The sequence below is a fragment of the Carettochelys insculpta genome, chromosome 3 (genome assembly GCF_033958435.1).
Source record: "Carettochelys insculpta isolate YL-2023 chromosome 3, ASM3395843v1, whole genome shotgun sequence".
Taxonomy (NCBI): Eukaryota; Metazoa; Chordata; order Testudines; family Carettochelyidae; genus Carettochelys; species Carettochelys insculpta.
In genome coordinates, this window is record NC_134139.1 from 67,459,760 (window position 1) to 67,486,499 (window position 26,740).

Sequence of the window (26,740 nt, forward strand, 5' to 3'; positions counted from 1 at the left end):
CCAGTGGAATAGCGATTTTAGATGAAGCCGGGGGTCTCAAATTTTTCAGGAGTTTATGATGCTTCTCCTGTGTGCCGGGTGGATTGTTATATGAAAGTAAGCATCTTGTAAGTCGAGGGCTGCAAACCAGTCTCCATCATCCAGTGCTGTAAGTATGGAGGCAACTGTAATCATCCGGAAGCGCTGCTTGCGCAAGTATCGGTTGAGGCCCCGCAGGTCCATTTGAATGTCCTGCGTGTATGCTACTCTTTTGAACAGCTCTTGGAATTGCTTAAGGTCATCCGGAGGGGAGACATCCCCGGGGACAAGTGCCTTATCTGGGGAGGATGAGGAGGAGCCACTAGGATAAGCCTCCCCCAAGTCCTCTGGCTCCCGAGTTTGCTGGTATGTTGGCTCCTTCGTGGCTGTGAAGGAAAGTCTCGGGACTCTGGACCTAATTCCCCCTGGGACAGCTGCATTCCTCTCCCAGAGCGAGAGTGTACACGGGGGTATTGGCGAGGAGTGGGAGGGGATCTGCCCCTGGATCTAGACCTCCGATGTTGGTGTTCAGTATGATGAGGACGGCCATAACAACATGGACAAGGGCCCGGTGATGGAGACCTGGACCTTGATCGGAGTGTGGACCCATGATGTCTGGGAGAGTGGGATCTCCGTGAGGATATTGATAATGGTGAAGCTGGTTTGTGATAGTACTCATAGGGATCCATGCCCAAAAAGGGTGAAGGTGGCCCGAGCCAAGGTGAAGGTGGTTGGAGGAACGGAGAGGGAGGTCCGGAATAGGCTGGTGGAGTTGCTGCCCGGTGACGCGGTGTGTGTCTCGGCGGGGGGAGGGGGGGCTGGGTGATACTTGCATTGCAGCCCTGTCTGGAGATGGACTGAGGTGTCGGGTTTTGGCTCTACCTTTCCCCTGCCCCTGCAGGATGGGCGCCGCCCCCTCCCGTGCCGGGGATATCTGCCCCACTGTTGGTGCCGCGCTCGGTACCGTCGTGAGTGGTGCCGCGCGGGTAGCTTCCTCTGGCGCCGCTGGGCCCCGTGCTGGGTGCCCCTGTGCCATCGGTGCCGTGATAGCTGGTGCCGTGTGAGGCGGTGCCGCCGATTCCAGTGCTTGCCGCGCTGGCGCCCGCGGCGCCCTGAGTGCCAACTGCTGCATAGTTGGAGGCCTGGCCTCGGCCACTTGCGCGACCCCGCTGCCGCTTTCATCAGCCCGCAGCTGAGGGCTCTGCGTTCCGCTCGTCCTGCTCGCTGAAACCGCCGGCAAGGATCGAGCCAGGGAGAGTTTCTTCTTCTTTTGCGCAGAGGGGGTCAATGACACCGCCTTCCTTTTATACGACCCAGAGGGCCCTTCTGTGTGAGGCTTCTCCAGCGGCTCAGGCTGAAGGGTCTTATCAAACAAGATAATTTTGAGCCTCATCTCTCTGTCCTTCCTAGCCCTGGCTGTAAGCTTAGCGCAGTGTGAACACTTCTGCGTAACATGGGACTCCCCCAGGCAACAAATGCACTTACTATGCCCATCAGAGGCCGGCATAGCCTCGCGGCATGACTCACACTTCTTAAACCCCGAGGAAGACATCGCGGTGAGTCTTTACTGTTAATAGGGTACTTAGCCGCTAATCAGTGCATTCTGCAAACCAAATAACATTCACGGCCTTCAGGGTAACGGACAGCTTAAACAGCCTTCTTTGTCCGCTCCTCTCCCTCCGTTCCTCTTCTGTCTACTATTTTGTAAGTTTTTTTTTTTTTGCTTCTTCTTTTGTTTTTTTGGTTTTTTTTTTGTATAATAGTAAAAACAACGAGCTAACAAGTAAAAACAACTATCTTATCTGTCTCAGGCTTTAGAGCCGCAGTGGATTCCGTCTGCAGCTGTTGGCGGTTGAGAAGGAACTGGCGGGGACTGGATCGCGCACATGGCCAGGGGTGCGCAAGGGAGCGGTGCGCATCGGCGTATGCGCGATCCAGTGGAAACTGCTAGAAGAATTCCGATCTGCAGCGCCGGGCGAGCCCAACACCTACTGTGGAGCACTCATGGGGACCACTCGAAGAAGAACTCCTAATTTCCTCAGAAATTGTCTGTGTACCCCACAGGTGTGATTTCTAAAGCATACTTATATGTTGCACCTTAAATGGTCTTTGTAGGCCCTGCTCATATATGCTATGTCTACACTGGGATGGTACATCGAAATAGCTTATTTCGATGTAGTGAAATTGAAATAAGCTATTTCGACGAGTAGCGTCTACACATCCTCCAGGGCTGGTGCCATCGACATTCAATGTCAACGTAGGACAGCACTACATCAAAATAGGTGCTGCAGGGGAGCATCTAACAGAGACCTAGCATGGGTATATCTTACCCTCTCTGCGTCTCTCGATACCAGCGTAGCCAAGCCGGATTGGTCACTCAATTCCGCGGAAAGACGAATACGAGGTTGGGCGTCCCCAGTTGTGGACCTCGGGAGGCAATCACCTGACCCGACCAGCAGGTAGTTGGTGGAATGCACTCAAAGTTAGAGTTCTGCTGGACCCACCTTTTATACCACTTTTGGGTTACGTATTCTCTTTCTTATCTAAGGTGCCAGATCATACTGGTCTGTCTTTTGTGATGCCAGTTTGTTACAAGGGCATTTCTTACTTAATTTGCACTTGTAAGACAGGAGATAAGCAATTTAGGAGTACAGGACATTCTTTTTGTGTGGGCGGGGACTTCCTCTTCTGGGATGGTATGTGTGTGTGTGTGCATCAAATTCATCAATGCCAGCTGGGGTGATTTCCTGAGGTTCCCCCGCAACCCTTGTTGACAGTTTGGCCTGTTAGCCTTCTATCTGTACTTTCTGTTTCTCAGGGTCACGATAAGCTAGCACATCTGGGCCTCAGTCAGAGGCATCAAAGACTGTGCTGTCAGCAGCCGTTTCCGTGCCCTGTGTGCTCCTCAGTGGAGGGGGAGGGCAGCGCGCAAGCTGGCTTGTAAGGGGGAGACTTTGTCTGGCTACACCTTGGGGGATGCCCTGTGGGCACTTGGGGGGCTGGCTGGATGCCATGGGTGGTGGGTGATGGGTTGGGGCTCATGAGAACGTGCAGGCTGGGCTTGTTTGTGTGCTGCTGCCTGCACGCGCTCTCAGCTTCCTGCACAGGAAATAAGGGGGCAGGGAGCTTTAAGGGGCTGCTGCACGTGGCGACCATAGAGCTCAGGGGCTGGACAGAGCGTCTCTCAACCCCTCAGCTGATGGCCGCCATGGAGGACCCCGCTATTTCGATGTTGCGGGACGCGGATCGTCTACACATGCCCTACTTTGACGTTCAGCATCGAAGTAGGGTGCTATTGCCATCTCCTGATGAGGATAGCGACTTCGACGTCTCGCCGCCTTACGTTGATTTCAACTTTGAAATAGCGCTTGGCACGTATAGAGACGGCGGGCGCTATTTCGAAGTTGGCCCGGCTACTTCGAAATAGCCAGCTAGTGTAGACATGGCTATACAGTACTAAAGGGTTCTTAGAGTGTTTTAACATGGTGCGTCATTAAAGTGCATGACAAACAGTGCACACCGGCAGGGTCTATGTGGCCATATTAATGTACAACATATTAATACACTTTAGAATTCACAACATACCCCCGGTAAAGAAAAGCCCTTATTCAAATAAAACCCTTTACTAAATCAGGTGCTTTCCACTCTTGGGGAACAAACTTTTTTAAATCTGTATCCCTTAATTTGTAATTGTACTTCTGCAAAGCCACAGGGTATTTGTGTTCCATCAAGTTGAGGTGAATCCCAAAATTATGCTTCTAAAACTAGTTCCTTATCCTTTTAAACTACAAAGATAATAATCATATTTAAACTGCAAAGTTTAATTTTATTTAATGTATCAGAAAATTAAGGGCTGATTCAGCTTGGATAGATGCTGGCAGATGCTCTGTTCTACGGGTGCAGGAGCAGCTAGTCTACCAGGAGGAATTTGTGGAGAAGAGAAGCAGTCCCTCCCTTTCTCTTGAACATACACACAGGAACTATTACAGCTGCCCATAAAGAATGGAAGTCTATACGCAGATGTGTACTCCAAAATATGCTGAATATACTCTACTTAGAAATCAAATTTTATTTTACACAGGAACCATTTTCATAAAACTTACCTGGTTTTTAGTACAGATTCCATGAGCTTGCTCATAATCAACATTTGTTGTCTGCATCAACAATTCTGGCCTGTAGATTTCCACATCTGTTGATAAACCCAGATTCTCCATATAGACTATTTGAGCCCAAAATGTCACTTCATCACCCATATCCAGATAATAGACATTTAAATTCATGCTGTGCTTAAATACTATATATGGGCAAACACCTTCAAAACCTAGTGTGCTACTAATTACTTCAGTTTTTAAGGGATAGTCCTCACGCTGTATATTTGAACCATTGACAAACAGTATATATAGGTTACCAGATGGATTCAGGTAAAGCACTGTGCTTTTGTCTTCCTTCTCCCATCTAGGGAGTTCCACAGCATCTTTCATTTCAACTTTTAAAAAATACATGATATTGTTTTTCATCTTTATCACACTGTTCCCGAAATAGTCTGCAGGAAGGAAAAAGAAAAGTTATCTTTATCTTTCTATTTCAAATGTCCATAGTGATTATGAAAATACCAATTATTTAAAAAACATAGATTTGTTTTTTTATTTCTGTTGTACTTTCCACAAATATATGCATTCAATTCTAGCCAAAATTTCTTCATTATACTGTCATACCATGTGATCTGTGCCTTTCTGGGTGCTGTCCTCCATCACACATGACGCTGTATCTAAATAATGAAGTGTTTTAGGATCTTTCAGGGAGTAAGTGAGGCTGCATGGATGTGGTAGAATAGGAGCGAACAACCAGATTTATGTTGACGATGATGGTGCAGAGATGAGCAACACCTGGTTCACAATTTTCAATGTTTTTTTCCCCCAAACCTGAAGATACGCATTTCTGTATTTTTAATCAATGAAAGCTTACATAATATGCATCAATTTGTTATCAAATATATTTTATTATTCCTGGGGAATTCTTAGCCAAAAAAAAATAAAAATTAAAAATTCTGTGCACAAAATGTTAAAATTCTGTATATTTATCAAAATAGCAATACTTAATCATGCTAATTTAAATTATTTTGGTAATTTATTTCAAAATACATGTCAGCAACTGTCTGTAACAGTACAGACAATAGAAAAGTTTTCCCAGGAATAGAAAGTTAAAGAAACTCCTACAACAACCCGTTTCCTATTTTTCTGTCCCTTCCCTTCCTCCAGTTTCCAGCCCTGGGTCACCCTCAGGAGTAAGATTTGATGATGGTGTTATGTTACTGGATTTTTTAAAACTGGATATGGAAGCCATTTCTGTCACCATTGTACATAGTGGTACCAATTCTTGTGCTAGGTGGGCCAAGTGAGGTGTCTAATGAAAGCTCCTAATGCCCTAAATGTATTTATGTGACTTGTATGTCTGTGCCATGTTTGTATGTGAAGTTATAGATATTGGCTCTATAGCTATTAGTATTAGAAATGTTTTAGTAACAAGTTTCACAAGAGGAGGTGAGATCACCACACTAACCATGATGATGGACTGAAAACAAAGGCTCAGACATTGAATACACATCTCAGGAATTTGGGACCTGTCAATGGAAAGCAGCCCACTGGTCAGGTGACATGGGCTGAGCAATGGAATTGAAATCAGATGCCCAGACATCCATGCCACATATTATGCAAATGGACTGGGACATGCTAGCAAAACCAGCAACCAATGGCAGTTTGACACAGTGGTCCACCTGGGTCAGATGACCCTGACTCACAAGAGCCTATGGGAAGAAGAAAGGACTTTTTCCCTCTACTTGAAAACTATAAGAGGGCCCTGACAGTGACCAGTTAGAGTTCCAGAATTCAGTGTTCCAGTTCTGGATTCAGTAATCCAGTGTTCCAGTTCTTCAGTGTTCCAGTAACTAAGACTATGTAACCTGGAATCATACCCCTTATGGGGTGTACTTTCAGAAACTTTCAAGAATCAGCATATAACATCGCTTGCCTGCATCAGTTGATTGATGTATGTAAAATATCACTTAAACAATTTTTCTCTTACCTTGTTCTTTCTATCTTTGTTAATAAACCTCTAGATTTTAGTTTCTAAAAGATTGGCACTACATATTGTTTTGGGTAAAATCCAAGTGTGTATTGACTGGGGACTGTGGCTGGACCTTTTGGGGCCTGGAAGAATCTGTGTGGATTTGGTGAAATAGGTTTTAAATACCTCTCTCCTGAGTAGGGGGTTGTTGGTCTGGGCTTGTGCAGCAGCTGAAGCATCTGCAGGTTTGATTATGTGGCTTCTAGCTGGCCACATGCGCTGTCAGAGATACTTTTGTGGCTGGTTTTATTTGCCCTTAAGTGAAAAGGAAATCAGATCCTGGGGCTGCAAGTGGCCTGGATTTAAGCAATTCTACCCTGGATTGATTTTCTCAGCTGTGCCCAGAAACTCCATCATACTACAGATGGAATATTTTTCTCCATTGCAGAGTGGTTACTTATTTTACAATAATAGTGGTTCTCTGAAACAAGTAATTCACAAAGACTGCTCTCAGAGTGCACATACCTTATGTGTGTGAGACTGAATTCTCTTGGCCAGCTGCAGCTATTCAGGCCAGGCCTGTGCTCTAGATGTCCTCATATCTCCCCCAACCCCGATGGCACAGTAGACTTAAACATCTCTCAGTTCCTTTGCCAATACACTATCTCAGAGCAGTAGGACTTTATACTGGCAGGAGAGGAGGGTAGGTTGTGGAATCCATGTAGCGGACTGGATCCAGCCAACAGGCCGGTATTTGCCCACCTTGCCTAAGGTCCTGGTCATCTATAGATTGAGAAAATACAGAGTGGCCCTTGATGGGAAGGTGATTTGCAGATATTGCTGCTAAATAAATCCTTATGGGTTTCCTAATAGAAAATCTGTTGCCACTCAGCTTTATAAATCATTCTAAATGAGATGTTCCTCCTCTGAAGCAAAATTTTCTGAATTACTGCAAAGAACTGCAGTTAATATATTCCCTTCTCCTCAAGTGCTGCCTACGCAGATCAACACTCCTATGAAATAAGCAAGCAGTAAATCCACATTCCGTTCTTTTTCTTGGTGGTCACTCGAAAACGTGTAAGATGTTTTCATGTCAACCTCCTATTTGTGAGATCATTGACGGCTGATCAGCCCAGTTCTGGAGCCACAGATCTTATTGCAAAAGAGGCAGGTCTTGGTGCTGTTTAAGGGGCCTGGGACAGTTTTTGATGCACTTTTCTTCTTCTCTGCCACTCTTTGTCTGCACTGCAGAGGGACCTCTCTAATTGTGCCACCCTGTCACAAATTACCATTTTCCAGTGGCGACGATCTTGGGCAAAGTTCTCTCAAATCAACACCAATGTTGCACTTTTTCATATGTGCCTTCAGCATGACCTTATATCACTTCCGCTGGGCCCCAATGCTCCTCTGTCCATCCTTCAATTCAGAAAACAGAATCTGTTTTGGGAGGCACTGATCAGACATCTGAACAACATGACCAGTCATAGAATCATAGAACAATAGAGCTGGAAGAGACCTAAAAAAGCTATCAAGTCTAGCCCCCTGCCCTTGGCAGGACCAAACCCATCAGATCAGTTCAGCCAGGGCTTTGTTGAGGTGAGGCTTAAACACTTCCAGGGATGGAGATTCCACTACTTCCCTGGGTAGACCATTCCAATGCTTCACCACCCTCCTAGTGAAAAAGTTTTTCCTAATGTTCAACCTGGACCTTCTCAACTGCAACTTGAGACCATTTTCTGTGTTCTGCCATCTGTGACCACTGCGAACAGCCTCCCTGCAACTTCCCTTCAGTCTGTTGAAGGCTGTTATCAAGTCCCCCCTCAGTCTTCTCTTCTGCAGACTAAACAGTCCCAATTCCCTCAACCTTTCTTCATAGGTCATATGCTCCAGCCCCTAATTATTTTGGTAGCCCTCCACTGGACCCTCTCCAGTATGTCCACATCCTTCCTATAACTGGGGGCCCAGAACTGGACACAGTACTCCAGATGCAGCCTCAGCAAAGCCAAATAAAGAAGAATAATCACTTCTCTGGATCTACTGGCAACGCTCCTCTTGATGCAACCTAATATGCCATTAGCCTGCTTAGCTACAATGGCACACTGTTGACTCATGTCCAGCTTCTCGTCCACTACAACTCCCAGGTCCTTTTCTGCAGAAGTACTACTGAGCCAGTCGGACCCCAGCCTGTAACAATGCTTGGGATTCTTCCGGCCCACGTGCAGGACTCTGCACTTGTCCTTATTGAACCTCATCAGATTTCTTGCAGCCCAATCTTCCAATTTGTCTAAGTCACTGTGGACCCTGTCCCTACCCTCCAGCATATCTACCTCTCCCCCTAGCTTAGTGTCATCCGCAAACTTGCTGAGGATGCAATCCAACCCCTCATCCAGGTCACTGATAAATATGTTGAACAGAACAGGACCCAGAACCGAACCTTGGGGCACTCCACTAGAAACCAACCGCCATCCTGACATTGAGCCGTTGATCATTACCCGCTGGGCCTGACCTTCTAGCCAGCTTTCTATCCATCTTATGGTTCATTTATCCAATCCACATTCCTTTAACTTGCTGACAAGAATATTGTGGGAGACTATATCAAAAGCTTTGCTAAAGTCAAGATAAATCACATCCATTGATTTTTCCCTACCTACAGTGTCAATTATCTCATCGTAGAAACTAATCAGATTGGTCAGGCATGACTTGCCCTTCATGAATCCATGCTGACTGTTCCTGATCACTCTCACCTCTTCCAAGTGCCTCAAAATGACTACCTTGAGGAGTCCCTCCATGATTTTTCCAGGGACTGATGTAAGACTGACCGGCCTATACTTCCCTGGATCATCCTTCTTCCCTTTTTTAAAGATGGGCACTACATTTGCCTCTTTCCAATCATCTGGGATCTCTCCCAATCTCCACAACTTTTCCAAGATAATGGCCAAGGGCTTGTCAATGACATAGGCCAACTGCCTCAGAACCCTCAGATGAATTAGGTCCAGGCCCATGGATTTATGTAAGTTTAGCTTTTTCAGATAGCTCCTAACCTGTTCTTTCCCCACCAAAGGCTGTCCACCTTCATCCTACAGTGCATCACTTATCATATTAGTCTGGGAGCTGTCCTTGTCTGTGAAGACAGAGACAAAGAAAGCATTAAGTACTTCAGCTTTCCCTACATCATCTGTCACTGGGTTACCTCCCTCATCCAGTAGGGGTCGCACACCCTCTCTGATCACCTTCTTCTTGCTAACATGCCTGTAGAAACTTTTCTTGTTATCCTTCACATTCCTCGCAAATCGCAATTCCAGTTGCGCTTTTGCTTTCCTGATAACTGCCTTACATTCTTGAGCTATACCTTTATATCCCTCCCTAGACATCTGTCCAAGTTTCCACTTTTTGTAAGCTCCCTTTTTGCACCTAAATTTTCCAAGGATTTCCCCAGTAAGCCAGTCTGGTCTCCTACCATATTTACTTCTCTTGCTGAGCATCAGGACGGTTTCTTTCTGTGCCTTCAATAGGGCTTCCTTAAAATACTGCCAGTTTTCCTGGACTCCTTTTCCCTTCATGGTAGCATCCCAGGGGATTCTACCCATCAGGTTCCTGAAGGAGTCAAAGTCTGCTTTTCTGAAGTCCAAGGTGTGTAATTTGCTGCTCTCTTTCCTTCCTTTGGTCAGGATCCTGAAGTCTACCATCTCATGATCACTGCTTCCCAGGTTGTCACCCACCTCTACCTTCCCTAGTAGTTCCTCCATTTGTAAGCAGCAGGTCGAGCTGTGCACAACCTCTGGTCAGGTCCTTCAGCACTTGTACCGAGAAGTGATCCCCAACATTCTCCAGAAACTTCCTGGACTACTTGTGTACCGCTGTATTGGTCTCCCAACAGATGTCAGGGTAATTAAAGTCCCCCATGATAACGAGAGCCCGCGATCTGGAAACTTCTCTCAGTTGTCCAAAAAAAGCCTCATCTACCTCATCATCCTGATTTGGTGGCCTGTAACAGACACCAACCACTCCATCTCCAGTGCTGCCTACACCACTAAGCTTTACCCATAGATTCCCAACAGGCTTTTCTCCCTCTATGTACTGGAGTCCCAAGCAATCATAGTGCTCTCTTACATACAGTGCAACTACTCCTCCTTCTCTCCCTTGCCTGTTCTTCCTGAACAGTTTATACCCTTTCATGACAGCACTCCAGTCATGCGAGTCATCCCATCAAATCTCTGTTATCCCAATCAAGTCATAGCTCTTGGACTGGGCCAGGGCTTCTAATTCCTCCTGCTTGTTACCCAGGCTTCTGGCATTGGTGCACAAACATCTTAAATAACTAGACGATCTCCCCGCCCTCTCTACTCGAACCAGGAGTCCACTTTTGTTGTACATTCCTCTTTGCATTTCTTCCTGGCCTCCAAGTTCCTTTCTCCCCTCAGGGTTTTGGTCATCGTCCCCCAGTGAACGTAGTTTAAAGCTCTCCTCGCTAAGTTTGTAAGCTTAGAAAATGCAAGAAAATGCTCCTTTCTCTCTTGGTTAGGTGGACCCCATCTCTTCCCAATAATCCTTGTGCCCGGAACAGTGTCCCATCCAAAGAATCCAAAGCCCTCTCTCTGACACCACCTGCGTAACCAGTCCAATGAAGTTGTTAATGAATGATAATGGCTTCAATGCTGGTCATGTTTGACTCTTGCAGGATGCTAGTGGGCATACAATTATCCTCCCAAGAGATATTTAGGATTTTCCTGAGGCAGTGTTGATGATATTCTTCACAAGTGCCTTCAAATGATGCTTGTATGTTGTCCAGGTTTCACATGCATACAGTAGCACTGGAACAATCACTGCATAGTATGCAAGGAGCTTTGTCTTGGGATAGATGTCCCAGTTCTCGAAGACCCTTTGTCTCAGGCAGGTGAAAACAGAGCTTGCACAGCTCAGATAATGCTGGATTTCAGCATCAATATCGATTTTACTGGAAAGATGACTTCCAAGGTATGGGAAGTGCTCCACATTTTCCAGCAGTTCTCCACTGACTTCAATAGAAGATGCATCAGATTGTCCCATTGGTGAAGGTTGGTGGAGCACCTTGGCCTTTCTAAAGTTCAGTGTGAGGCCAAGATTCTTGCATGCTTCAGTGAAGGCACTTAAGATGTTTTGAAGGGCTGTGGGAGAAGGAGCAGCAACCATACTGTCATCCACGTACTGGAGCTCCATTATCAAGTTTGCAGAGGTCTTGCTTTTAGCTTTCAGTCTCCTGGGGTTGAAAAGCTTTCTGTTCATTCTATAAACAATCTTCACACCATCTGGAAGCTTGCTGTCAATAAGATGAAGGGTCATGGTGATAAAAATGCAGAACAGCGATGGGGCAATGATGCAGCCTTGCTTGACTCCCGTTTTGACCTCAAAGGGGTCGCTTTGGGATGCATTGTTGTTCAACACTGTGGCAGTCATGTTGTCATGAAGCAGCTTTAAAATGCTAATGAATTTTTTGGGGCAGCTGACCTTTGAGAGGATGGCCCACAAGGCACTGTGATTGACTGAGTTGAATGCTTTGTTCATGTCAATGAAACTCAGGTATAAGGCTTGGCTTCATTCACAATATTTTTCTTGCAACTGACAGGTGGCGAAGATCATGTTCATTGTTCCTTGAAATGGCCAGAACCCACAATGGGATTCTGGGAGAATTTCTTCTGAGAGTGGCAGGAGTCAGTTTGCAAGGGCTCAAGCTAAAATATTCCCTGTTGTTGACAGAAGATATATGCCACAATACTTTCCACAGTCCAACTTGTCACCCTTCTTGAAAAGACTGACAATCAGTGTGTCTCTGAAATCTCATGGCACTTGCTCCCTACCCCAGATCTTGAGAATCAGGAGATGGAGCTGTTTGCTGAGCTCTCGTCTGTCTTCTTTGAAGACTTGAGTGGGGATTTCATCCAATCCAGTTGCCTTGTTGCACTTGATCGCTTTGATGGCAGCTTGGACCTCACTCAGGGTAGGAAGTGTTGCAAGATCATCTTTAAGTGGTTGCTGATGGATTTGGTCAAGGGATTCTAGGACTGTGGTGGAGGGGCAGTTCAAGAGCACACTAGAGCGTCCCCTCCAGCGAGAAGCAATGGCTTCATTGTCTTTCAAGAACTGGGTACCATCCTTTGATCTTGGGGGATTGATTCCATGGGTTTTGGGTCCATAAACAGTTTTGGTAGCATTGAAGAAATCTCTCGTATTATGGATGTCTGTGAAATGCTGAAGTTTTCATGCCTTCTCATTTCGCCACTGGTTTTTCAGAGACCTTGTTTTATGTTAGACTTCTGCCTTGACCTTGGCATGTGCTTATCTCTTCATCATGCAATTGATGTCGCTTTGCCAGGCCCTGAAGGCTTTCCTTTTTGCCTCAATCAAGTGTTCTATTTCTACAGTGTTCTCATCAAACCAGTCCTGGTGCTTCCTGGTCTGGTAGCCAATGGTTTCTCCACAATCTCCAATGATGGCATTTTGCAATTGACACCAGTATTCTTCTACATCTTCAGGGTGTGCTGTTGACAGCTTCCTCTGGAGTGCTATCTGGAAGTCATTTTGTCTGAGGGGTCTTTCAAGCCTTGCATACTGATCTTTCATCAGCTCTGTTTCCTCTGACTTCTCCATTTGGTGACAATCCTAATTGCCATTGTAGATCTAATAAGACAGTGATCGGTCCAGCAGTCATCAGCACTAGTCATGACTAGTTTCATGACTTTCCATTTGAAGCTTACCAAAAAGCAAGAGGTAAGTGTCCTCAGTCCTTATGCATCAACTCTAGATGCCAAAGATGACATGAAGGAGAAGTTCTACATCTGACTGGATACAGTCCTGAAAGACATAGCCAAAGAAGATAAGATTATTCTCTGAGGGGATTTCAATGCCAGGGCAGAAGAGATGCAGATCTCTGACAGACTAACATTGGGAAAGAAGGAGTTGGCAACAGCAATTGCAATGGAATGCTCCTCCTTACGAAATGTGCAGAACATGAGCGCATCACCACAAACACCCTGTTCCGCCAGAAAAGCAAACTGAAGACATCATGGCAACATTCTTGATCGAAGCACTGGCATCTCATAGATTATGTCATCATCTGCACTTGGGATCGGTGTGATGTCCTTCTCATACCACATCCCACAACTATTCAATTAATACTTCAATGACCGTTCTCTCAAAAGAGGCGTCATATCTACATGTTGAAGGCAAGTGTGGGACTCCTAAAAGCAGTGCTATGTATGTCAGTTATGCACGTATTACAGAGATGTATAGTTGAATCGAGTAGAATATTAGGAGTCTGTGAATTACTATAACCTCTGCCAGGTGTCAAACACATAGGAATAATAATAATAATAATAATAATAATAGTAATAATAATAATGTAATTTTTTTGAATAATCTTTTCAGCCAAGAGGAATGGATCTCTCTGACAAGGTCCCTTCAGAATTTCATGGGAGATCAAGTTTTTGCATGAAGGCTGAACAGATGAACAAGGCCAGAAGACCAGTTTCTACAAAGGTAGAAGAAGAGCCAAGAGCCAAGAGCCAAGCAGAACCCAGAAAAGAGTCATACAAGGAATAAGCCTGAATCCAGGAAAAAAGGATGAACAGAGCCGGGGATCCCAGAGGGCCTCCCAGAGACCAAGGAATCTTATCACAGAGCTCATGCTCTACAGTGGATTACAGCAAGGAAAATGGTGAAGTCTAACTTGCTCTCAGTAAATGTCCTGACATAGAAGGCTACCTGCAATGGCAAATGGAGACAAGATACAATGACGCTTCTTAGAACCAAATATCAAAGATTCCTGCTCAGCACAAGACTTATAAGGGCTTAAATCTTGGACTGAGCTGTCGATCAATGGATCTCATCTTCTATGGCACCATTGGTGACTGACTAAATCAATCCCTTAATCAACAGAACTGATTCCAGATGTCACATAAAAACCCACCAACTGCAGGTGTTGTACATTCTTTTTGGAGCCTATGCTTTTCCTGTAGTGCTTGGATACACTGACTCTCAAAGAAATTAAAAGGCTGTACAGTGTTTGCCGCCAGGACAATCTGCCCTGAACTAGAGTTTCCAGGTCATTGGGAGATATGACACATGACTTCAGGTTGGCCTTTAAGATGTCTTTACAGTGCTTTTACTGACCACTGATAGAGCACTTTCCATGAGCAAGCTGGCCATAGAAGACCATCTTTTGTATCCGTGTATCATCCATCCTAATAACATGACCAATCCAGCAAAACTGTTTGTTCATAAACATTTCTTCCATGCCCATGGCACCACATAGTTTAAGAACCTCTGTGTTAGGAAATTTGTCCCACCAATTCATGTGGGCAATCTTCCTCAGACAGTTCATATGGAACTGACTGAGTTTCAAAACATGCCAGTGATATACTGTCCACAACTCCGAGACATACAGCAGGATACTAAGAACAACTGTCTGATAAACTGAGACCTTGGTCTGGAGTTTAATACCATGGTCATTCCATAGGTATTTGATTAATTTTTCAAAGGCAGCACTGGCTTTGGCTAATCAAACAGATACATCATGATACACATTTATGCTAGAGGACATTGCACATCCAAGATAGCAGAACTTGTCAACAGCTTGAAGGACTGTACCAGCAGCAGTGATCATTGGAGTGCTGGGATCTTTCCAAGCAAGCTGAGGTATAGCTTCTGTCTTCTTCAGGCTCACTGTGACTGGGTCTACACAGAGCTGCTCTCCCAGCAGCTCCATGCTAATGAGCAGTCTTGCAATTGCAAATGGCCGCTCATTAGCATATTCCTGTGTCTAATTAGCATAGCCACGCACAAATTTGCTCTCAGCAGAGGGTGGTGCCAGCAGTAAACATGCTGTGTGGATGTGCCTGTGCTGGGTAAACCCCCTCTGTAGCCAGTCCCTTATCCCTGAAGTTTTTGTCCTTAAGGATACTAAAAACACTAAGGTGAGAAAATGATGGGGAAAAATGTGTCAAAGTTATTTCTAAGCTCTTGTTTGTAGGGATCAGAGGAAGTGAGGGGTGGTTGCAGTCCTTTACAAATCTTGGTCTGCAGAAAAAATGCATGTGTTGCCCCAGTAAATATTGTTGGCTAGACAGTTTCAAGCTTTTCTGTTTCTGGCATGCAATTCTCAATAACAGGAATCCATGAGAAGGATAAAATTCTGTTAACTATATTTTAACTGTGCCTAGCTATCTAAACATGATACATTTCATTGCTTATGACCCCATCAATGTAATTAAATGCATAACTGCTACAATCACTTAAAAAGAGAGCTGTTCAGGGATCGCCTTTTTTCTGATGTTGCTGTCTTCCACCCAGATTATGTATTTAAAATGTAATATACTTAACCAATAACCAGTTGATGAATACTGCTTCCTTGAGATAGTTCCGATAATTTCTCATGTGACTCAGATACTCCTATAAATCCATTAATTGTGTTGTTTTTATAGCTATAATAGACAGTCTCATTGTCCCACATCAGCACAGATGGTGATGCTGAATATACAAATTCCATCAACATAAAACCTTGGGGAGGAGCGTTTAAGGAAAAGTGTCTTAAGACCCACAAATCCCGGTCTTCATTGTAAGATGACAGATAAAATGCCCTGGAGGAGCTGCATCCAATGCAGGCCATCAGCAAAGCAACTTCAGATGGGCGTGAGTCATAGCAAACAGTGCCTATAGACAAAGAAGCAGCCACTGGCAAATCTAGGACCTTTTTTAGTTCTGTTGTATCTGTAATTTTAATAAACACATTGCCACCATATCCTAGATATTGTTCACTTGATGTCCATATTGCAACTGTACTTAATTTTCTTCCACTCTGTGCAAAAAAAATTGAACAAATCTATTAGTTTGTACAGTATCTTAAATGTACTATTTAACTATTCACCTCTCAAGCTTTACATAAATTATACCAGTATCTCAATTAAAAAGTTTAAAAAAAAACCCTTCAGCTGATGTAACTAACTAAACTCCACCGTTATGGACTAGTATGTAAATGGCCTGGCCTAGTAGTCAGAGCAGGAGTCATGTCTAGGGTGCAGAGCAAGCATTCAGCTTGGGGAATGAAGCCAAGGGTCAGAAACAGTGTCAATTGGTAGTACCAGTCAGCAGTCAAACCTAAGTCACAATCAGGAATTGAAGCTGAGCATCAGAGTCCAGTGCCAGAGCCACAGGTCACAGGGTCTGAAGTCAGAGGCTGGAATCAGAGCCAAAACTGGTAACAGTGATGACTGGAAGTGAGATGTAAGGGAAAGAACTGGAGGAGAGACAAGGATCAAGGACTGGGCAGGAGTCTGGTGTCAACAGAAGCAAAAGCAGTGCTAAGGAACAGCCAGGAGCAAAGCAAGAAAAAGAATGGATGCAGGAGGCAAGCAGAAGCAAGGCCCAATGCACCCACAACAGGAAATAATAACAGAGAGATAGCCATGTTAGTCTATATTCTATCAAAGCAAAAAGGCAGTCCAGTAGTACTTTGAAGACTAACAAAATAATTTATTAGGTGGTGAGCTTTCATGGGACGGACCCGCTTCTTCAGAACATAGCCATACCAGAACAGACTCAATATGTAAGGCACAGAGAACCAAAAATAGTATGTGAGCATTGTTGGCATACAATGGCATATATGATGTTAGTTGAGGAACATGAGAAACATCATGGGCACATGAGGAACATCACGGGCACATTCTCATGTTCCTCAGCTAACATCATATATGCCATCATGTGCCAACAATGCTCACATACTCTGTACATAGGGCAAATGGTAAACACTCTTCGACAAAGAATAAATGGACACAAAACAGACACCAAAAAACTCCTAATTCACAAACCCGTCAGCCAGCACTTTAATGGAGTGGGCCATTCTGTTAATGACCTGAAAGTCTGTGTGAAGGAGTTTTGCCTTCTCCCTCCTACATGTTTCCCAGGCCTGGCTGGGCTCTTGGCATCTAGACGAAACACCTGCTCTCGTGTAGGCAAGCCGCCGGGAGCTGTGTTGTTTTGATTAGGTGTTTTTGAGAGTCCATGTTCAAGGACTGGGAGGATTGATGTGGCTTTTTTAGAGATAGAAGTGCTGAGCCAGTTATATTGTAGCTGACTGCTTTTCTCATAATAATGTGCTCTCACTTGGTTATAAAAGCTGTGAGAATAATAAACTCAGGGCCTTCAGACTATAGAACTGTTGGCCCCCTGCTGTCTATGTTCGTCTTTGTCTTTCATCCTTCGCGGTATCGCACCTCTGGGACCTGTCACTAAAAAGAAATACAACATCTGTGTTTTACTGAAAAGGAACTTTAACAATCGCCTAGAGAGTGCGACACATTAACATGTGGTTTGAACCAGGATGGCAATTACCTGGCCCGTTATAAAGACCCTTTTACATGCTTTGCTTTATCTGACTCTTGACTTCCCCTCCTCCTACTGCCCCTCTGCTCTTCTGATTTGCCCACCTTGATTACAATTTTTCTGATTTGTCAGCCTTGATAACAATTTTTGGTTCTCTGTGCCTTATATATCGAGTCTGTTCTTGTATGGCTATGGTCTGAAGAAGTGGGTCTGTCCCACAAAAGCTCACCACCTAATAAATTATTTTGTTGGTCTTTAAAGTGCTACTGGACTGCCTTTTTGTTTTAACAGGATATAATGTTATTTCTCAGAAAAATTCCTGTGCCTGCTTCTGGTTTAAACTGCATGGTTGGACAAATTGGTGGAGCTGGGCAATCCACTAAAATTAGTGCTTTGAGTGAGGATATAGTTGTATTAACTCATTAGATTTCAGCAGACATTGAGTGGGGACCAGCAGGACTCCTAGGCCTAGGTTCACAGACCTGGGACATCAGAGTCACATCCTGGAAGTGCTCACCCTGGAACTAGCTCCATGTGAGTATTCCACTAGGCCCACGTACAGCCAATTGTAGCATGAGGTATTTATTTTTAAATGACCTGAAAATTAATTTGTTGCACTCAGTGGGGCAGGGGAGAATGATGGGTTCTTCCCCGTGCCTAGTGCAGAGCTTTCACATTTCAAAATGTTAAACAAGAATTGTGTGTGACATACCTGAACTGGGTATTCAGATGAACACCAAAGTCTTGATTGTATTCCAATTATTCCTGTTTCTGGTAGATTGTGTTCAGATCCAAGTTTAAAAAAATGATTGGACTCTCTTTTGTAAACTGTCCCCGTTATTAAAAATAAAATTCCATCATCGGTTAAAACAATATCAGTTACTTTGTGACTTAAGGCAAAGTCCAAACTGTGTGGTGGAGCTTTGATTTCTTTATAAGTTATGAATCCATCATTTGTATGGAAAGTTCCAAATTCTGACAACAAAAGTGCAGTTGTTGGAATACATGCAGACCACACAATGTAGGGCTCAGTACCAGCTGGGGAACAAAGGGAATAATCATTTATGTTGTTAGGAAATAGCTCTTCAGGCCTGGAAATGATAAAGGGAGTATCTGAAACAAAGCAGTCCTGAAAAGCTATTGCCTTTCCATGGACATTAGTTATGATGTCATCTGACATTGCAGGTACATTAATTTTCCAGAGTCTGAAAATGGAAGAAAAGACAGATAAATTGGCAAGAATTAAACTTTAAATCATGAATTAAAAAATTTATTCCATGACAAATTTCAGTGTTTGTAGCAACTCAAACTATTTATTTTGTGCTTCCTTTTAACAATTTCTCTAAACCTTTTATATTTTTCAAGTCATCAATATTCTCAGGCACACCCTAAAGTCACAGAGTTCAGCACATAAGCCTGCAGCTATTAGAATGGTGATACTGTTGCTCAGTGCCTTTTTGTAAAAAAAAAGAAGTGCTGGTACTCAGGTAGTTCCCCTTCCCCACTCAGCCAGTCCAATGGCTGGGACCACCAAGGTACCTGTGCTCAGTACCAGCAAGTACTGGCACCAAAAAGGCACTGCTGTTACTACAGACAAACTGTGCTCTCCTGATTGTGACCATTTCTATTTGCAGGGATATACCCCTCCTCCAAATTGTTTCCACCTATTCCCAATTACCACCAAATCTAAAATTAAAGTATAATTGGGGGGTAAGGGGGAAATGTGTGGGACTTGAATCTGCAACAGCTGCCAACCCTCTAATGTTCAGTGTTTCAGTGAAAGCTGGGAACCATACATCTCTGAATGATCTCACATAAACAGGCAAGAATTATGCATGCTCTGGAGCTAGGATCACAAAAACTGGTTATGATATGACATCATGGGTTACTGTGGCAAGAGAAGATATAGCTGTTATTACAGTCACTTTTACCATGAACAGTAAAAACTGCATTACACTCTAAAATGAGGTTCTAACTTTAAGCCACAGTGACACTAATCTAAGAGATGAAAAAGGTTATTATTAACATCAGAATATGAAATACTTTGTCACAAGCTCACTGAGTTCAGTGTTTAGCTAGTGGTAAAAGTAGCTAAACTTCCAGAATTCTGTAAACATAGGTTTGTTTTAACAACAAATGAAATAGTTGGGAATGAGAAAAAACAGCCAAATTCTGTCTTTAGAGGTACACATGGAACTGCCATTGATTTCAGTCAGGGTTGCTAACCATCAGTAAATTCACAGACATTCTGTCAAAAAGAGCTAAAATTGGACCCGCTCCTAAAATCTATAAAGAAGTTTAGATATCAGTTTAAAAAAAGGGGGAGGGGTAGCAGTGAGGGGACCCTCAGCATGGACTCCTGTGGGGCAGCTCCAGGGAGTCTACAATTCTCAGAGCAGGTGCAAGGGAACACTGGGTAATTCTCCTGGTGGGGGCTTCCTCCAACTTGCTGCTGGCTGACAGGGACTACTCTTCTCTGACTCCAGCTTTGTACTCTTCCTCCATGTCACTAGCATCAGCACAGCAGCAACTCTGGTGAGCACATGTGTGCAACACAATGCCCGCCAGGTTTCCCATGGTAAGATGGAGGCAGGGAACAGGGGAGAGCAGGCTCATCATAGTATCCTCCTAAAGGCTCGCCACCTGTAAGTCACACTAGGGTGTTGCTTGTGACAGCCCCTGGGCTCAACCTGATGAACAGCTTCTGAGTGTCCCCTGCCAGGGTGGGGGGAAGGTTTGGACTTGGGGGATGGAAGGCAGTAATAGGAACAGGATTGTGTCTGCATGCATGTCGCGCAGTGGTCTCTCTAATTTTTTCCATCCTTGTGTGGAATAAATGTTATGTGCACTGAGGCATGGGTAGATGTCCACCACAAGTAGAAACACGCACTTCCCACTATGCATGCTCTTTTAATCAACTGGGCAGCACGTGAATCTTTTCTGGGTGGTCACCCAAGTGCTCAGCTTATAGGGAACACTGATGTGGAATATTATTCATTTTTGTCCTGTTGAGCCATCGTTATGTTCCTGATGTACGAACATGCCCCCCGAAATGTTTGTTGTCCAAAATTTTCTTCTATACTGTTCATAAAAATCTTCATCAGAAGTTAGAAGCCCTGATTTCAATTCAAATTGTGTGCACATATTCAAAGGCAAAACGTGGTCCAAATAGCAGAAGAATGAAGTAGTGAAACTTTCTATGTAGGCATGCAACAGCCTTATTGGAGAAACAGTAGCTATTACAATAAAAGCTTGATTATCTAGCATCTCTGGGAAATGGGCTAGCCAAATAGTCAAATTTTCTGGTTACTTGTGTGCTGGCCCCACAGCTGCCAAGAGGGCAGCAGGCCTTAGTCAGGATGCCGGCCCCTGCAGGGAAGCCATCTCCAGCCCGGACATTGACCCTACTGCTGCCATCAGGGCAAGCAGCTCCAGCTGGGAAGCCGGCCCTTTCAGGGAAGCCCTGCCACCCTGCAGCCACCAGCCAAGTGACACCATGGGCTGCAGTGCTGGACAACAGAACTTGCTAGTTATCCAAGTGGATAATGTGGCTTTTATTGCACTCTATATGATAAACATTTTTTGTTTTTCACTCTTTCACTTTGTTCTTGATACTACTATCATATAGAGAAAGAATAGGTTAAAAATAACACAGAAAATACATATTACAACTCACTTCACCATAACAGCAATTTACTAAAACTGCCTTAATTTATATAAAGGTTTTCCCCAATTTGCCAAAAATACTTCCATTCCTTTGGTTAAGTAAGTACAAATATTACAGTCCTTGGGGCAGGCTGCTATTTTACTATGGCTCCAAATGCAACAACTGCAGAATCCCCCCGGATTAATATTAGGGAAAGGCTTTTTCTGATGGCAAATTTCCTTGCTATAATGAAGCATTGTTATATTGCCACCTAGTGAATGAAATGAATGAGATCCAATTGCAAAAGATGTCAGACAGAGGAGACATGATGGGCCAAATTCAGTCTCTAATCCAAATGTAGCAGTGATGTAAAGTAAACAGGGTTGCAAGTTATTTGTAGAATGTAAACTGGTTAAAAAAAGGCAGTAAGATGAAAATTAGTGTAACTTGTTTTCATGGTATCTAGAGAGTGTAAGAACAACTACAAATTAAATATCAAAGGGACAGGAGTTTAACTCTGAGATGTTTCAGGAAATGCAGATAACAAATTTTACTACACTTTAATTTAAGAAAGAATAATCCTCAACATTCCTGGGGCCAAATCTAGACATGGGGTAGATCTATGTAATTCCAGTTAACTTCAATGAGCAGGTGTGCAGGGCAGAATATTGTTACCACAGGGTACCTCACTGATGGAAAACATACCTGATTTGCACATCCATTAAATAAAAAAATCAGTACAAGTTATTCTCCTTCAACGTGTATGTCTATTTTCTGATCAGATCATATCTAGGTATAAAGTATAGTATCATTTACATCCCTGCTGAATATGGCCTTTAGTGTTTCTGTTATTTTTTACATAGTTTTGTAAATATCATAGCATTAAATATTAAAATGAATATTTTGCCAGAAAATGGTGCAAACAGTGAAGATAGTAGAGAAACAGACAATCAGAGAGTCGTAGTGCTAAGATTAACATTGCAACTGAGAAAAAAATCCAATACCAGAAGAAAAACTGCAGAAGGACTTCATTGTGGATTCAGCAAACTGCCATTATACTGCAGGGAATAGAAAGAACTAGGGGATAACCAAGGAATGTCCCTAACGTTCAACTATATCTGGGCACATGAATTACCATTATCTGGATGTTCCCTTCCAGTAGAAATTTTCTATAATGCCAGGTAAGTCTTTGGGAGAAACTTTAATTACTTTTATAGGGAGACTCGGGAATGAGAAAAGATAGTGACCTACTCCCTACATAGGTTTGTCCTGACGAGAAGGATCCAATATGCTTTTTTTCAAACAAGATTCAAAGAGCAGACAATAAGGAAAAAATATAACGTGAAGGAAAGAGAAAAGGAAGGAATAGCTGACTGGGACACTTATTTTTTAAGAAGCTGGTGGGTTCAACAGAGTGCCACAGACAGACTGTAAAGCTCCAAGGAACTGACATGAGTTGAAGAAGGCAAAATTGACCAGGGAAACACTAACTACCCATCGGCTTGATAATTAAGGTTCTCAGCACATTATAGTGATGTTTTATGCAGTCTTAAGTCCCAGTCCTGCAATACACTGGCCAATGTTGTTCAGAAATATTCAGTGGTATACTTGGGTAGGGAAGTACAGGATTGAGGCCAAAGAATCCAGGAGAACAAATATGTGTTTTGTTTTTAATATTTCTTCTCTTTTTCTAATATAATAGTTTCTTATTTAAACTGAATAATAGTTTAGATTTAACTGCTAATGTTAAGGGGAGCAAGGACTGCTTGACCATGCTGGGAGATGGCAAGCTCTTCCCTCAAAGAAGAAAGGGTCTACAGGTTGTATTACTACTCACACAGTAAAGCTACCTGCCACAAGAAAAGAAGGTTAGGTAGAGCCACACACTTTAGCAATGATGTATCACAATAGAATTAAGTCATCTTTCACATTTTGGGGAATTGAAGCACTATAATCTCATATTACATAGCAACTGAAATAGGTGCCATATTGTGTAGGCGTTTGTCAGCTTAGGTAAGGTACATCAGTGATTATTATAAATTTGGATAAAGGGAATTTTAATCTTTCTCCAGTTGAGTTCTTTGGCACCAAGCTGCCAAAATACTTTTTCACATAGGGAGAAGGTCAGTAAGGTCAATACATAATTCACTGCAGAAGGGCAGGCTGTCCCCGAGAGTCTAAAAAGGAAAGGAAAATTCCCAACAGACTTCCAGAATTCTACTGCCCTTTGCAATTTTCCAACCCCTTTCATACTGAGGCTGCTTCCAATGAGGCAATTCGAAACAGGCTAGTAAGGTGGTAATGTGCATATTCAGCACCTCATTAGCATAATGGCAACTGCACGAATTTCGAAGTGCAGACTTTGAATTGCAGATTGACAATGTAGATGGGGGCAGCTTCGAAATAAGCATCCCACTTTGACATTCCCTTACTCCCACAAAACTAGATTGGAGTTGGCATGTGCAGAAGCAGCCAGAGACTAGAACTAGAAGAAGGACACTCCATTAGGTTCCCTGGATGTTCTGCTATTTTTGCCATGTTTTTTTTTTCTGCCTGTGTGTATAATACGGCTGTTAGTTATTTCTGTACTAGATGGTGCCATTATAATAAACTTTCAGTATGTTTTCCTGCAGTACACCTTCATAAAAATAGGTCAAAATGGCTTATTTGTACATTCAACTAAGCAGTGTTTTGCAAAATGCTTACATTCTAATACCTACATAGCCATAATCTGTGGACTCATACGGGTGTGCGAAAAATAATTTTAAATAGAATTCTGTTCACAAAAAATTAAATGAAATACAATACCCCAACTCTGGAAATGCAGAAGCAAAGTATTTGGTATTTCTAAAATAGGTCTGAACAACAGGCTCCAGTCCCAAATTCCAAAACTGCTTGCTAAGTGTCTTAGATTTCTGTTTAAGTAAAACAAAGGTTGTTACTTGCTGTACACTTTGATGTCAATATCATCTAAGGCTGTACATGAGAAATCTCAAGGCTAAAATATCCCTGAAATAACATTCTAAACTTCTAGAAAAGGCTGCATTATTAAACATACTTCATACAATAACTTTCTTTGCAATATTTCCTAATGTATATATAGCATGACTTTTTTAAAACCCCACAGAAATCTAATAATAATAATTTATGGAAAATAATGAAAATGATGTTTTTTTGCTAAGTTTCAGTACTTCACTTAATAAGGTAATTTTAATTCTAGTAACTCAGGGGCAAATCAACACATTTATTAAAGAAATATTAAAATATGCCAAAGAAAAGCAATAAAACATGGATATTTATAATAAAATAATAATGCCCTGGATCATGAATGCACACATTTGGTAAGGTATGATGCCAAAGGAATCCTCATATCTTCAACCACTCCACAAAGGCATCAAGAATGAATCCTCTGACAAGGTTTATTGCAATCAACCCTGCAAGCTGATCTTTGTAGGAAGAACCTTGTGCTCGCATGTATCCCAGCTGGGTACAAGAATCCATCTGCATATTTCAGCTTGTGGAATCAGGGCTATAATGTATCTCTGTACAATTTAAAGTCCCATTTTACTGTTAAATGCAGCTCTATAAAAATGACATAATGGGTTTACTGTTCATTATGTTTTGGTACTCCCATATAATTATTGCTTAGACAAAAAGTAAAGAGATTTTTTTTCTGAGTATCAACAATGCAAATCCACTCCAGAATCAAAAAGTCAAGCTTGGATCTTTACTTCTCACCCATTTCCACCAGTAACAAAAAAGCGACAGACTAAATGCAGACCCAAACACAAGTGCCTGTAGTGAAGAATTAAGCTCTGCCACTGGAATTTAGCTAACAAATCTGTGTTAAATGTTGAGATGGAAATAAAACCACCTCACTCTCCCAGCAGTAGTGCATTACCTCTACAGCAGAGATGTTCAATAGGAATTCAAAGGTTGCCACACTTCTGGTTGTCATATTCCCATATTCACCACATTTGCCCTTCCTCTAAATAAATGCCCTCCCCTTCCCCCACAGCCAGGCACCTCAGACCCCCCATTCTAATTCAATGTTGGCATCTCACCAGAGCTGCCGGAGCCACTGCCAGAGCCACCATGCACTTCTCCTACCACGCGGTGGGGGCGCATGTGAGGAGTGGTCAGACAGCACTCCCCATGTGCAGCTCTCAGAAGGATACCCATTTAAAGCCTCCAACAGCAGTATGCAGCTCAAGAGCTGTTTACCACAAGGCAGTGTCCTATTCGCCACATGTGGCAAGTGGCAAACATACTGGACACCAAGGCTCTTCAGTATCAACTGGAACAAAAAGTACCCAAAACTTATTTTTTGTCCCTACTTAAGCTGAAATAACTATGGGTGTACATGGACAGCATATCTTATTAAGAAGACAATGCCATTTTAATTAGCAACTTTTCAGACTAGACCTGTGCTTTCAATACCATATTTTTAAGAGCAAATACAAAGCTATTTTAACATACTGGTGGAGGAGAAACTGCAGTGTGATTCAGTTCAGAGGGTTCTGCATTTTCTGGATCATATACCCATAAGATTAATTCCTAGCAAATAAAAAAGGTAAAATATAATTTTTGTTAATAAACACATTAATAGGCTGTTAGATGGTCCAATTTCTTTAGGTGACTAGATGCACACTGCATCTAGAGTAAAGTACAGTGTAGTAACAATACTACACTGATCAGGAACATCAATTTGGACAATATAAAAATTAAGTCTTGAGTTGATCCTACTCAGACAAGAGCATAACTCCCATTGACTTCAGTAGGGAATGGAAACTGAGGGGATCCACATCCACTCCGTATGGAAAGATGTTCCTTTCTTTCAGTTTTTCTATCCCTTCCGCAACAATACTTCACATACCAGTGTCATTCTTATTCTAGTGGGGCCATGCTACTTTACAATCCTGCTGTACTATGGAGAAAGAAGAATTAGAGCTGGTCACTTAACTCTGAAAAGAACCAATAAATTAGTCTCTGAGCAGGAAGATATTAGAATCTTTTCTTCTTCTTGCATGATTGCCATGGACCATCAATCTGACTGTCATTGGACTTTACCCTTTAAAGATGCAACCATTTCTGATCAACTATATGGCCCATATCAGTCAGAGAGGAACGTAACCCTTCATGAGGTCACAGTGCACATCTGAACATTCATACTGCAATTAAAAGCCCAGTAGTTGGAGTCCCATGAGCCTGAGTCAGCTGACATGGTCCTATTGATGGCATTTAACTGCAGTGAAGGCATACCCTTAGGATCTTAGCATCTGCCCCTGAGTACAGGGGCATGTTTGGGAAACTGTGTAGCAACTCTTTCAAAGGTGGCTAAACATATTATCCCTCACTCCAAGGATATAAGTAAGCTTCCATTGCTGTGGAGTCCAACCAGGCTGTGTATGTTTAGCAGTCTCCATGTATGGATTCAACAATGCCCTGAATTTGGTCCATAATAAATAGTGATGAATGTTCTTTTAGTATCGATATTTATCCAGGCAAACACAATCTCTCTCTTAGAACAAAAGAAAGATAAATGATTAAATATGTAATTTGTTTATACTAACTGGCAAATTTTGTGAAACGACAATATATTTTACAGACTAAATGACATGATATAACATTTTATGATGTATTGAAATTCTTACCCAAAGT

At 42.9% G+C, this 26,740-nt stretch overlaps 1 protein-coding gene across 1 annotated transcript in view; it reads right to left on the reverse strand.

Annotated features, from left to right (window-relative positions):
- The window catches only part of CATSPERE (catsper channel auxiliary subunit epsilon), a 63,607-nt gene that overhangs the window by 31,800 nt on the left and 5,067 nt on the right, over window positions 1–26,740 (reverse strand). Inside the window, exons 3-7 of the mRNA XM_074988413.1 lie at window positions 25,559–25,636; window positions 18,146–18,253; window positions 15,654–15,910; window positions 11,253–11,377; window positions 4,122–4,561 (exon numbers count right to left, since the gene is read on the reverse strand). Coding sequence (XP_074844514.1) covers window positions 4,122–4,561; window positions 11,253–11,377; window positions 15,654–15,910; window positions 18,146–18,253; window positions 25,559–25,636 — 1,008 coding nt within the window. The remainder of the gene's footprint in view (window positions 1–4,121; window positions 4,562–11,252; window positions 11,378–15,653; window positions 15,911–18,145; window positions 18,254–25,558; window positions 25,637–26,740) is intronic.